Raw genomic sequence first — 14,534 nt, 5'->3', positions numbered from 1 at the left:
ATGGCAGCGATCACCACGGCCACAATCCTGGCTATGGCCACGAGCACTCTTACGGGCACGGCCATACACCAGACTACAGCTATGGCTATGGCCATGACTGCCATGACCACGCTTACGGGCACAACTATGGCCATAACTACAAGAAGATGCCTTCCCACCATCAAAACCCTTGCCATTATCACCCGGTACATAAGCCTACATACGTGGTGACTCATGGCTACCCGAATTATAAGAAGCTGAATGTCTACAACGTGACGGTAGGAAAGAAAGGCTACGCTCCCGGCCAGGCGTATGGGACTGTCAATAATAAGTACAAGATTGTGACGAAGATAAAGAAGAATAGGGGGAAGCGACCACGACCGCAGAAGATTGTAGAAGGGCAGGAGGGAATACAAGGTAAGGGTTGCGTTCCTAGTAGGTAAACTGTTCACAGTCAACCAATGTAGCGTATCGGTTTAGTATGCAACTTATTCACAGTTTGCTAGTTTTGCGCTCACTCTATACACTCGGCTAGAACGGGCTAACAGTTAGCCTACTGGAAACGCAGCCTTAAGAATAATTAAATTAGTGTTTGGAATTTATAAAATGCGTTTAGCGATATGAATTCTCAAAATCAATGAATTTGGCAATCACAATGCTATTTAAAAAATAAGTTTTCTAAAAGCATCATAGCTACTGTACCAGATTCCCTTAATATCCATAAGGTTCATAGCAATAATAAAATAATGTACATGGTTTTACCACACTACTTAACATTGTTCCGGTTTGATAATGAAAGGTTCTTCAATGGAACAAATATCTCATTATCTGAGTGCTGAGTTGCTGACAAACAAATAATCATTTCCAACATACAAGGGAATTCCTCTTTCCATGCATTAGAAATAAATCATAATTATTTGTTAGTACTTAAGTACTTATTTGTTTACAATAAACTTTACATAATAATTATTATCTAATTGGCTACAGCGAAGATATTATCAAATTACCTATAAGACAACTCAGACTTAGAATAAGGTTTGTTTTTACTTTTTGTTCATGGAACTCTGATCCTATATTTTATTACCTACCATAAAAAACTATATGTTCAGTAACGGAATCACCAACATATTTCTGAGGCTTTTTAACGTTCCTGTTGTTAATTAAATACGTAAATGAGACTCATGTACCCACCATATTAGATCGATGCATACAAGCAAAAAATATAGCTACTTACATGAGTGAATCCTAGGTAATAATAAATAAATAAATAAATAAATAAATAAATAAATTTATTTATTTCAAAGCCAAAAACATAAGAAAAGGAACAATCTTACAAAGGTTCATAAAATAAGTATAGGCTGTACAGAATATGCTTAAATCGTGTCCCCTGATTCCCAAACTAGGTAAAAACCTGTACGATGAGGATCAGCGGTCACTCACCGTGCTAACAAAGATACAACCTAAAAGTATATCAAAAGTTATGCAAGAAAGTTATGACAAACAAGGTTAAGAAATAATTAAGAGTAGGAACAATAGCTGTAGGGTACAAGTAATATATAACTAAGTGTGTGTGTGTGTGTGTGAGTGTGTGTGTGTGTGTATGTGTGTGTGTGTAAATAAATAACGCTAATTAGTAAATAAAACACACGCTCGTGTACCTATTACATCATTTATGTAATTAAGTAGTTAGGTACCTAGTACCTATATACCTATATGATTTATATTCAAAATATGCATTAGTAAAGGTATCGTACAGAGTACGTTATGTTTTCAGTTTATGTATTGGCTCCCACTATGTATCAGATAAACTTAATTGCATTAGATTCATCCGTAACCTAATAAATAGGGTAAGTAATAATTATAATATAAAATACCAATTTCAATTTGTGAATCTCTGCATCACTCGAATATTGCATGCAAGCTTAGCTTACTAAATGACGTCACCAAAAAACTGAATTATCTTCCCTTAAAGTACCGCATTGATTCACAGACGATCTTCGAATCGTATGACGATATCGACCAGATAAAGTGTACCCTCGGCTAAGGTCAGATAGTTCTTGACCGAGTGGCTGGTCAATATGACGCGTTAGCCTCGCTCGCTAAACTCATATCTTCATATACCCACCCGCGGCGTCTAGCCGGCCAGTACCTACACCACCAGCGACCAAAGAGTTTCCAACTTTTTTGACACTTCACAAAAAAAGATAACAACCTCCTTCGAAACCTGTTTGCTAATAAACAGTGTAGGAACAGTGCTGGCTGGCGAGAGACGTTTAGTTTTTTGTAACATGGCGGATTTTTGGTGTTTGTTTTTGAGTGTGTGTCTGTGTTTTAGTGTTGTGTTTTGTCAGTTCGGTGAGTGAAGTGTATTCAAGTTGTTATTAAAATATCATCATATAATGTGACTTCATCTGCTTAATAACAGTGTAGATAGTAAAACCATTCAACATAGGGAAATCCTATCTACTGAAACTCTTAAACCTGATTCGTATTAGACAGGTACTTTAGCATTTAAGCTTCTCCTCTTAACTTTTTGCCGGTTTTAGCGTTCACAGTTTACACAGCGCGACAGAGCGCTTATAATTTGTTTACACCGCTTAGGCACTTCACCAATTTTAAATTAAGTTTTAAATCTCTAGTATTTTGATTGTCCGTAAATTCAGTAAGGGTTGCGTTAGTATGCGTACATGAACGGCTTTATCACCGTGCTGAAAGAATGAACTAAGAATTGTAGACATCTCGCGGACTGCACAGATTATATTATGCTAGAATATACATGATGTCCAAGAAAATATTGGATCAAACGGATCGAGGTGATAGAGGATATATATAATTTTCAGCGATTAGATCTACTGTACGAACCTTCTTCACAAATTTTCATACACTTAATAAAATATTTTAAAGAAATCTTTAATAAAACAATCAATGCCAATAAAAATGTAAACACGAGGCAGATCTCAGTGGGTCAATGCTGGACCGCGATAACCTTACACACATTCCATTGATCCCGGCCATTCCCTAAACTAAAAACCGGAAAGTTACTAAGTAGGTAGATAAGTTACAGTACAACTATAAAGTTCTGAAAATGGAAGTGGATCCTAGCTAATTGTTAAAGACCAAATGCAATCATCTAGTATAATTATTTAAGGACAAATCCGTTAAAAATATGTTATCAATCGTTTTTTTTTAAATAATGTAAGTAAGTAACTGGCAATTATAAAAAGTCTTCGCAAAATCGCACTCATTATTGTCAGGACTTTATAGTTGGACTGCACAGGCAGCAAAAGAGATCCCTAGTGCTTCCTCTAAATATCTTTAACTCATAATTAGGCATGTACCTACTGTAAAATTTATACCTGCGAACTTCAAATTAAGCGATTGGCGTTATTGGTAGTAGGTTCATTGTTGTTGTTAGGGTGCTTCATAAAGAATCGGGTTCCCTGTATCTACCCGTACTGGTAACTACCTAATCAGGGTATGCGAAAGCGCTCACTGAGAGATTTAAAACCGGAAAATGCTCTAGCAGAAAGATAAACTGCAGGTTACCGGTACGGGGAGATACAGGGAACCCAGTCTCTCTATGTAAGCACCCTAAGACTTTTTAACTTCATGCATTCAAGTGATAAAACGGTTTCATTTTCCAAACGTTAAAATAAATTTCAAACCCACTGTGGAATTTTGAAATGAAGAATAAATGTGATTTGTGAGTACTATATTTCTTAGGGAAGGTGGTTTGGTTTGAAGAACATGTAGTTAAGCTAATAGCTGTTCGGTTCTCATCTGTACCCTATATAATATGTACTACATACGCGAGACAAAATCATCTGACGACGGGAAAAATCAGATAAAATTCCACATTTTCATAAGTAGTAAGTAACTACTCATAATATAACCTCTGGTTATAAATAATAATGGATCTGGCACATTGTGATTCTAAAATTATATTTTTAAATTACCTTTCGGTCAATGGGGCTTCCCCTTCATTAGCAATTATTTGAACGTACCTACCTAATTTCATACACGACTGCTAATAATACATCAAATATAAAAAAGGATCTGGACTGATTTTGTTGATTTGCCACTAAAAATGTAAAAAAAACATACGTTTATAGGTTTTATATAACTACTTATGAATGAGACTGCACAGTACAATAGTTGCGACCGATCTTTCAGATTTCCATCTTATTCTGAAGAACTTCATTCGTTATTTTACATTTCCTGTTACAAAATTTATTTGCTCGCAAAAAATCGCTTATGCGCAAACGCTTAGTACTTACTTATGCATGTACCTACCTATAAATGCATATAATATCTTTACAAAATATTTATAAAAGTACCTATGATTGATACTTAATTATGTTATTGAGAACTCATGTTATATTTAACAATGCAGTTTTAACTACATAACAATGATTCCATTATACATTAGTGGTACATGGTACATTATATGTTTTTTATAGATTTTGCACAAATATCATAGAAGTATGTAGTTATGCTCGTACTTACATAAAATTTTCCTCAATGTATTCACATTCTTAACAATAGCTCCATTATTGAATGTTGGCACTTATAGTATTGTGTATGGAATTTTACTGTACCTAAATGTATTTAATTTACGAATACCTCTTGAATATCGAAATACAACAAATGGTAGTTCAAAGTATCCATTCGAAATTTTTACTAACATAACTGTAGGTTGAGAAAGAAAAGCAGTAACCACCCATTTCATAATCCAAAACAAACTAAGTAATATAATAATATCTTCAAAACCAATCTAATAAGAAATTTAATATACTCTAGGATTCTTTAACCAAAGAAGAGCAGAAGACGGGAGAAGATATACGAGTAACAATGACCAGAGTGTCTCAAACTTTGTGCCGGACACAGTGAGACGACTGTCCACCATTCTACACTTAGACCAATACGAGCCAAAGAGAAGCCAATATGTATTCCCCTTCAGTAACAGAAGACCAGTGCAAGACAACCCTTATTACAACCAATACGATGCTTACGGAAGACCAAATAACAACGGATTCAACCAATACAGACCTGAATACGATCCTAACTATCAACCACCTGGAAATTATGGCTATCAAAGTAATAACCAATATGGCTACCAAAATGTTCCAAATGTACCACAGAACTATCCCAATGCAAATCCAGATGGCTATACCTATGGAATCATGCAAAACTCCCAAGAAAACAGTGGTTTTGGTAACAATAATCAATACAGACCAAACAAAGAAATAGTCGATGAAATACCAAAGTTCGAAGACAGACATGGGGAACTTATTCTTCCTAATGGCCAAACTAACACAGGACTAGCTGAGCTGACTCCAGTGCCTGATATTGCCAATTCTTTCGGTGTCTCACCAGTAACTCCTAACAACACCAACCAAATATACTCAACGACAGCTTTACCAGAACTCACACCAGTGCCTAAAGAAGATGGGGCAGTAGGGTTCCCAGCTTTCGACAAACCTGCTGAGTCACCGGCCTTTACCTTCGCTCCTCTAGCCACCAGTGGTCCCCAAGAGTTAACCCCTGTTGCGGATACCAATGCCTTCCCAACATTCAGTCCTCTGTCAACTACTCCATATATGCCAGATTTCACTCCAGATGGATTCCAATCGTTCACTGAAGCACCGAAAATCACACCTGGTCTTCAAGAACTGACACCGGTCCCTCAAGATAATGACGCGATAGGGTTCCCTGCCTTCGAACCACTACCGGGAGTCAAACCTGCGACTTCCAGGCCAAAGACCACCACTGGTCTACCGGAACTGACTCCAGCGCCAAAGAGTGCAGTGAATTTCAATCATTTCCGTAAATATTTTGAATTTGTTTTTTTTTTGTTTTTGGGCTATGGGTGTCTTTAAAACTTGCATTCATCATACATTTTAATAACTACTATAGATATATGTTTAGCTGGAATGCATGAATAACATTTCTGTAGGATCCATAATTAGACAAGTATACTTATTGTACAATCGAGAATCTACTAAGTAGGTATATGAAATGGAAAAGTTTTTTACTTACTATTAAAAGCTAACTTCTCTTATTTTATTAAAGTATCTCAGTATAATTTGTCTCTCCCAGAAAGGAAAATCAAGAGTAGTTACTTAAATAATTTAAGACGCTGCATCCCACGAATATAACCAATAATTATTTAAATTATGATTTTCTCATAGGTATACTTAGGTATATTTCACCCATGTAACACAAGTACACAACGTCAAAAAACTACTTCCACACATAAGTATGATAATAAAAAACCTGAACACATTACTGGCTTACAAGAATCTAAAATGACTTCAACTCAAGGATAAATTCGAACCTAAAAAGTGTTTACAAAGACGGCAGCGGCATTTGCAGTGCAACAAAAACACTTTATTCAGAAATTATCAATAAAACAGTTTTTACACCGTGCTTATAGGTAGGCAAATAGTTAGTAGACCCCAGACTGAATAGCATGGGAAATCGTTGATGATGATGATATTATATGGAAACAAATGTAAAAAAGCGGAATCTTCTTATTGATCAGTAAGGTGACGATGACTACGAGTATAACATTACTATTCAGATAGCGGTGTCTACTGACCTTTAACTAGAATACGTGATGGTCATCAAGGTCTTAGACCTGGACCGAACTGACTCTTGCCCTGAAAGTAATCAATATGAATTGGTTGATTAGCAAATCGGTAAAAATAGGAACTTATACACTATATAGTTACTAAGGGCGTAATCGCGTAAAGTTATCAAATTAGAATTCTTAGTTTCTACCTCTACGTTCTTACAGCTTCTAGTCACATCATCATTTAATAAACATTGATTCATGAAGTGCTAACAACTACACACATACATACTTATTAACAGAAACAACATGGTAAGTAAGTTGTATGCTTACCTTTTAAACGTAAGTACTTACTTAATGCATCTACACCATACCATAAAATAATACAATCATGTCGTCTCAGCGGGTCTAAATTTTAACAAAATGAAAAACTTAGATAAATATTTACTATGTACTTTTTTATGGCAAACACTTGCGATTTCGCTATTACTGGCTCACTTCCAGTGCATTAATGAAGAAGAAGCCGGTAGTGGCTGGACGAGGAAAGCCAGGGACAGTGTTTTATGAGGCATTTTGGGAAAAGCCTATGTAGAACATCAACTTCTATTGGCTCATGATAATGCCGTTTCAGGTAACTTAATTGCCCATTTCTAATGATTACCCGTTCTTTCCTTACAGCCGACTCGTGCACGACAGTAGACGGGGGCTTCGGGACTTGCACAGCCATCTCCAACTGCTGGCAGTACGTGTCTCTGCTGAAGGAAGCTCAGACCAACCCGGCTGCTGTACAGCTGTTAAGACGAGCCCATTGCGGCTTCCAGGGAAGCAATCCTAAGGTGGGTTGAGGAGTTTGGTTAAAATAGTAGTAAAAGCTATGTTTAAATTAATGTTGTTCAGCATAATTATGAATATCAGTGGTGAAAGTAAGCGGCACCTGGGGTAGTGCACATTTAATTTTAAGCTAAATATTAGCTTTTTTAGTAGATAGGACTCCTATTCATTACCACTTTCGCAATTAAAAATTATCAGACTTAGGAGATATATGAGTAGACAGTGTTTTTATTCAATTCAAATTGTGATGGTTAGAGCTTTACAAAAACGTTATTAACTTACCATCAATGGCTATTTGATTACATCAACAAGGTAATTAAAGCACTAAACTTGGAAAAGTCCATATAAATCTCATATTATTCTCAGTAAGGTCTATACAAACGGAAGCAGTTGACCTCTCTGAAGTTATTGACCCGAGTTAGTAGACTCGGCAGGCGCTAAACGACCTTACGTTATTTAACTGGGTTTTCCTTAGCTACCTTGCGTTCTCTCAGTGACCATAAGATGCAAATATTTTTACAAATTTTAATTAAGTACTTATTTAGTACAGTACTTTCATTATTATACTTACAAATAGATAAGTACGGTACTAACTACATGCTACTACTATCTATCAGTTTATCTCTGTTTCTTCTCTCATCAAATAATTTAAAATTAGCGTCATTATTATAATTATTATTAAATTCTTCATTGCACAAAATCTCTGGCTACCCCGCAAGGGAGTACATTAGTACAAAGTGTTTTGTTGTTTTGTTTCATTGCACAAAATTAATTTGTGACAACAAAGGCGAACTTAATGCTAGTAGCATTCTCTACCAGTTATCCTTTGCTGATGTTGAGAAAGTGATTGATAGTTCGATAGGCTATTAGAGGATTGTCTATATTGAGAAACTGAAATACTTATACCTATCTACATAACAAAATTATTAATTAATTCAGTAATATTTACATTAATGCCTACGTCTGCAGGTATGCTGTCCAGCATCAGCGATCCCCGACGCGCCGCCGTCGTCCCCCGCGCCCCCGGTGACCCCCGCGACCCCCGACACGCCCCCCGAGCCCGAGCAGCCGTTCGAAGGGTTCCCGGACCCTCCTGTCTGTGGGTCTTCTGATGCTTCTCTGGGTAGAGTGGTGGGAGGGAAACCGGCTAAACTTGGTGAGGGAAATTAAATAAATCAGTACTTATTCATGTATCATGGTCATCTGCTGCTCATAGGTCTATCCGAAACAGCATGACAGAACTCTGTCCTCGGCCTTCCTAATCCAACTTTCTAAGTAAGTACCTATCTATGTTCGCCGGTCCGATCCCAGGATAATTTTGTGGACTGGATAAAAATTGCATATTCATCATAAAATATAAGCCTAGCTTGGTATAGTAAGTAAGCAGCAGCTAATGCTGGACATCACATTGCGTAACCAAACAAATAAATGGTCAAGTTTTTGTAACCACTAAAATACTTACGACGCGTAGTGGTTTAAACATAAACCTTCACTTTAAAGTCTTTAAACATAAGTATTCATCAACAAAGTACTGTGTACTGCATTGCACAGTTGCACACTACACGCTAATTCTACATTATTACCTCCTTCAACACCTAATCTCCTGGTACACAGGTGACTTCCCCTGGATGGCGCTACTCGGGTACCGCCAGCGCCGCAGCCCGGAGCCCCGCTGGCTGTGTGGCGGCTCCCTCATCACCTCCAAGCACGTGCTGACGGCCGCCCACTGCATACATGGACGGGAGAAAGACCTGTAAGTGGGTTATGGTTGCCTGGTACTTTTTGCTTTCTTTCTCCGAGAGTGCATGTACTGACTGTGGCCTGTTGCATACTTGGCAGGGAGAAACACCTGTATGGGATATGGTAACCTGGTAATTTTAATTTTCTCTTCTTCGCAGTTACTGTGTTGAATGCGGATCACTAACTGTTGATCAGGGAGAAAGACCTGTATGTTTTATGGTAGCCTGGTAATTTAAATTTTCTCTTCTTTGCACGTCCATGAAGAAAAACCTGTATGTGGCTTATGATTGCCTGATACTTTTCATTTAGCTGTCGTTGATGATTTAACCCGAATATGTACTACCAGAAGTCGAAAAATACAAAAAAAGGCAGATGATCACCAATCTAACCAGTCATGTTAGTTAATAGTTATGCAAATACAATCTTTATGTTATCAACAAGGAACCGGTTATAGTCCGGTGATTCTACGTCACTTTTTACACTTTATTTATACGTACATAGCCTTCTGCTATACAGTTGATAACATAGCACATAGTTTATTGTATTGTTGACCATCCTCTTATGAATTTGTATCTAGTTTTTCCTGTATTACTATATGATTATAATAATTATCGAACCAGTCGGAATAAAATATGATATGCCAAAACACGAGTAACCGTTGGCTTGCGTAAATACATTTTTACATAGGACTCTCCAAAAAAGTGCCATACCCATATTACCCATATAAATAACACTTCTTCCTTGGCAATTATTTACTCATTATTCACTCAACTACATACAAATATCTCGTCTAAGGTCGCCGTTTTAGCGAGATGGAGGGCATGCATTATGCAGATTTACATACATAGATTATAGTAATACTATAATCTAGTGTGCCTATAAAGTTTTATCATAAACTATTCTACATCCGCATTAGTTCCGGGGCTGTATAATTTTACGGACATCAACGTTGTTGAAATGTCGATAATTATGAGGCATTATGGGGTTATAAAAATAGATATAATAATATAATTATGTATGATAAATACCAAAGTGTGCTTCTGATAATATACGAGTTGTGACTTTGATTTTTATAGACCAACATTATGTACTGTACACCTATAGCCTTTCACATATAAATTATGACTTAAAAGGTAGCTAATAATAATATTATGAACCGTTATTCTTCAACTTTTACATTTCCTGTTACTTTGTCATTTCGTTCTACCCAGCAGCCATTTCTGTAAATATTTTCCAAAACTGAATTTACCGGTGGTCTAAGCTGCTACTTACCACCACCGACACATTATCAATATGCGATGCAGATGCAGAATCGCCTAAAATTGTTAGTTTAAGTTGCTATTACGTTAGACGTTACGTTGACGTTAGCAGATGGACCATTAATTATTCATGAAAACCCTTCTATTATAATTATGTCAAAATTGTCTCTTCCATCCAAAGGTTGTCTGGCAGAGTTAGCTTTAACCAATAAGGCCGCTGTATTATTTTGTATTTATAGTACAATCTTTTATTCTTTTTTCTATTTAATTCTTCCAGCTACCAAGTGCGCCTCGGTGAGCTGGACCTCTCCCGAGAGGACGACGGCGCTACCCCAATAGACATCCCCATCAAGAAGCTGATCAAGCACGATGAGTACAGTCCCACTGGGTTCACCAACGACATCGGGGTTCTGCTGCTGGAGCGACAGGTCGCTTTTACACGTGAGTTGGAAGATGAACCTCATCATCATTGTTATCAGTCAACCTGCATTGCTGGCCTTTGCCATTGCCAAAACATTGCTAAAGCAGCAAGAGACGCGGCTAGTGAAGGTAAAACCTATGTTAAGCAACGATGTCGGAGGTCCAAAGGAGCTACGCATGGAGTGACAAGTGTAGAGGCCACTCCCATAGACATCCCAATCAAGAAGCTGATTAAACACGACGAGTATAGTCCTACTGGGTTCACCAACGACATAGGGGTTCTGCTGCTGGAGCGACAGGTCGCTTTTACACGTGAGTTCATCATCATCATTGTTTCTTTGACGGTGAATTCTATAAAGGAGCGCCATAATACTCTGGCCTTGATGGTATTCAAGATCCAACTACTAGCTACTTGTACGTCAGCCCGGTAGCCAGACATTTGTAGAAGTTAATTGAGTGTCGTTTGTGTTTCAGCGCTGATCAAGCCGATCTGCATCCCTACTGATAGTGAGCTGAGAGCCAGGAGCTTCGAGAACTACACGCCCATCATCGCGGGCTGGGGGGACACTGAGTTCCGTAAGTATAGCACTGTGGGGTTACCACCACCGAACATTCGTAAGCAACGTCATCGCCTGTCAAATATGACATAACTTGTATGAAATCGACAGATGTTTGACAGGCGAATGGATTGTTAATTGCCAATGTATCGGTGGTGGTACGGTAGCTGTTATACTTTGAATAACTTGATGTAAACGGTTCTGTTGTTGTTGGTATTAGTTTGAAACGAATTTCTCCCGTTGGAAACAACATGACTTTATTATGACACCACCACCACCTCATTTCTGAAATAGGAGATAATGCATGTAAATGAATCATTACAGTGATTCCAGTCAGGACAACACTGCACTGAACATTATATCGCTGCCGAACATAGAACAACGCGGACTCGGGTGTACCCTCGGGAAGCGCCTTAGCGATCTTTCTTGATACAAAAAAGTCTGCCAATTTTTGCGGGGGGAAATTTTACCGTTTACCATGATTATGTCTCATGGGACATATCATTATGAGTTTTAATTCCCAGCAATAAGGGTTACGTGAAGTGACATTTAATAATGAACACAGTGTCTTCATTTTTCTTGCCAATGGATGTAACAATTATCGATAAGTGTTATCGATGAATTCGAGAACATGGGTTAGGAATACTAATTTCAAATTTATTAGGTATAGTTAAATTTAATTAGGAATGACTAATAAACGAAGTCACCCGCTTTTCGCTGTACATTTATACTCACGTGATAGGTCGCGAGCCGTATCGCCGTTTTTGAATGAGTACCTACAATGCACTGAAGTTGTCGAGTAAGTGGGCAACCCGACGGTCAGATGCTTTCAAGCCGCCCCTTCGGGCGGCCTCTGACTGGGCTTAACGACTGCTGCCGAAGCAGCAACCGGGACCCACGGCTTAACGTCCTGTCCGAAGCACGGAAGCGTCCAGAAAAGAACCATTTGAAATCGGTAACTCATGCTGTACCTACCAATGGCTGACCGTGTCAGTTGTTGCTTAACCTCAGTGATCAGTTACGATTACTGAAGCCAATTCGACTACGGACGCTTCCCAACTATGACCTTTTTTGTCGATTAATACATATCTACATACCGGTACATCACTATTGCATTTTTTTGACATTGGTTGCTAGGAAACAGCTAATAACAATAAACCATGACCAAATCTGTGATGAAATCCGGAATCCGGATATTCTATGAATTGAAGCTGTCATTTTAGTATGTAAACAAATCATTTTCTATGAAACGAACGCTTTGCCAAGTAGATTGAGTCTAGTGAAAATTGAGACTGCAACTAGTTTTTATAAATCGGTGGGCCTTTCTGGCCTACCACCCCGCCAGAGGGGAACGTCTGCCTATTTCGTCTCCAGACCATTCATACTCAATGCGCATCACGGGCTATTGGTTCCAATTATCAATGCCATGTGTGCACGTTATGTGTTCCGCATCTATTGTTCTGTATAGTACTTACCTATATTTTGTGTTGATTTACGAGTACCTACAGTAAATGTCTATAGGAAACATCTATTCTGCCTCATCTACTTAGCACATTTTAAAAACTTTTCATAAATATTCACGTGACAACTGAATTGTGTAGTGGCTTGTGATCCTGACTGCTATGTCGAAGGTCCCGGGTTCGATTCACGGCCAGGACAGTTATTTGTTTAAAGACAGATAGATCAGTTGTCTGACATCAATAATATTACAGGCTCTGTCTCGTTTTGGGTCGGATGGCCGTGTGTGAGATGTCCCCACATATGACATATTATTATACCTTCCATTCACCCTGCAGGAGGCACATCAGCATCGCACCTCCAAGCTCTCCAACTGCCCGTGGTCAGCAACGAGTTCTGTCGCTCGGCGTACGTGAAGTACAAGGCGCAGACCATCGACGACCGCGTGCTGTGCGCCGGCTACAAGATGGGCGGGAAGGACGCGTGTCAAGGCGACAGTGGGGGGCCGCTGATGCAGCCTATTGTGAGTTTGCCCTCTTTGTATTGATGTTAGGGAGTCAACTAACACGTAGAAAGCTGAAAGCCGCACCGATCTGCTGTCGAGACAGCTTATGTACGTAAACACGAGAACAACTACAAAAATCCCATTGCCTGACTAAGCGTGGTCCAGTTCAAATCCAAACGGCGCTAGCAACCATTCTTATTTAACCGACTTCAAAAAAAGTAGGAGGTTCTCAATTCGTCGGAATCTTTTTTTTTCATGACGTTATTTGTGGTCTTTTAGTCCGAAATTAGGATAAGGATGTTTTTCTACTTCTATCTGTCAATGGAGAGCAATTTTTTCCATATAACTAAGACATTGTACTTCCTTAGACATTAGACAAGGAGCCGATAGAGGTTGTATGAGGAAGGTCAACGATGTGGTGGATGCTTGTGGGCTGATTTCCCGTTTATAAGTTACTCTATGAGGCTGATGATATAACGATTATGTTGATGCTTTAAACACCTATCTAACCCTCCTCCATCTCTTTCCAGTGGAACAAATCAACGTACAAGACGCACTTCTACCAGATCGGCGTGGTCTCCTTCGGCAAGAAGTGCGCGGAGCCCGGCTTCCCCGGGGTCTACTCGCGGGTCACACACTTCGTGCCGTGGCTGCAGAAGGTGGTTAGGGAGACTGCGTGATGATGTGGGGTTCTAGGGGGGGGGGGGGGGGAGGTTTAGGGGGCTTGATGGAATATGGAGGGTATTTTAGTGGGGGAGCTAGGAGTCTTAAGCTGCGTACAGACCGGCCCAACGAACGCCCAACGCACGCAGCTTTAGGTGGAATTTCACCAAACGCTAAACGTCTTTAGTCGCGCGTCAAACGTCTGTCAGTTAGCACAAAAGTGTTTAAATTTTTTAATTAAAATACAATTTTAAATACGTTTAGCTTTTGGTAAAAGTGACCCTTAGTTTCATTAACTTGTAATTTTGAGTTCAATAAAGAAAATGTAATCGGTACGGTTAATAACATGAGTCGTGGTTAGTTTAGTAAGCTCAGCAGTACCAGAAACTTCGTATTTCGTCAAGTTAAATTACAATAGCCCCTGACTGGAGCTTGTGTGAATGTGGTAGTGTTATGGCTGTAGTCTATGGATTAACTTATGTGAAGTTAATATTTGTACAAACAAATTCCTGCATATTTCACACGTTATAGATCCTAGAATAATCTTT

General features: G+C 38.7%; 1 protein-coding gene across 1 annotated transcript; it reads left to right on the top strand.

The window, feature by feature from the left end:
- Nucleotides 1-2,032: 2,032 nt before the first annotated feature.
- LOC105395144 (serine proteinase stubble) lies at nt 2,033-14,023 on the top strand. Its single transcript, XM_048622148.1, has 9 exons — nt 2,033-2,334; nt 4,780-5,805; nt 7,232-7,389; nt 8,354-8,540; nt 8,999-9,137; nt 10,661-10,824; nt 11,278-11,379; nt 13,157-13,341; nt 13,854-14,023. The coding sequence occupies exons 1-9, from the start codon at nt 2,268-2,270 to the stop codon at nt 14,001-14,003; spliced, it is 2,178 nt and encodes a 725-aa protein (XP_048478105.1). The 5' UTR covers nt 2,033-2,267; the 3' UTR covers nt 14,004-14,023.
- Nucleotides 14,024-14,534: the final 511 nt, after the last annotated feature.

Source organism: Plutella xylostella, chromosome 7, assembly GCF_932276165.1.
Source record: "Plutella xylostella chromosome 7, ilPluXylo3.1, whole genome shotgun sequence".
NCBI lineage: Eukaryota > Metazoa > Arthropoda > Insecta > Lepidoptera > Plutellidae > Plutella > Plutella xylostella.
Note: the sequence above shows the minus strand (reverse complement) of the source record. Positions and strands in the feature narration are given on the sequence as shown.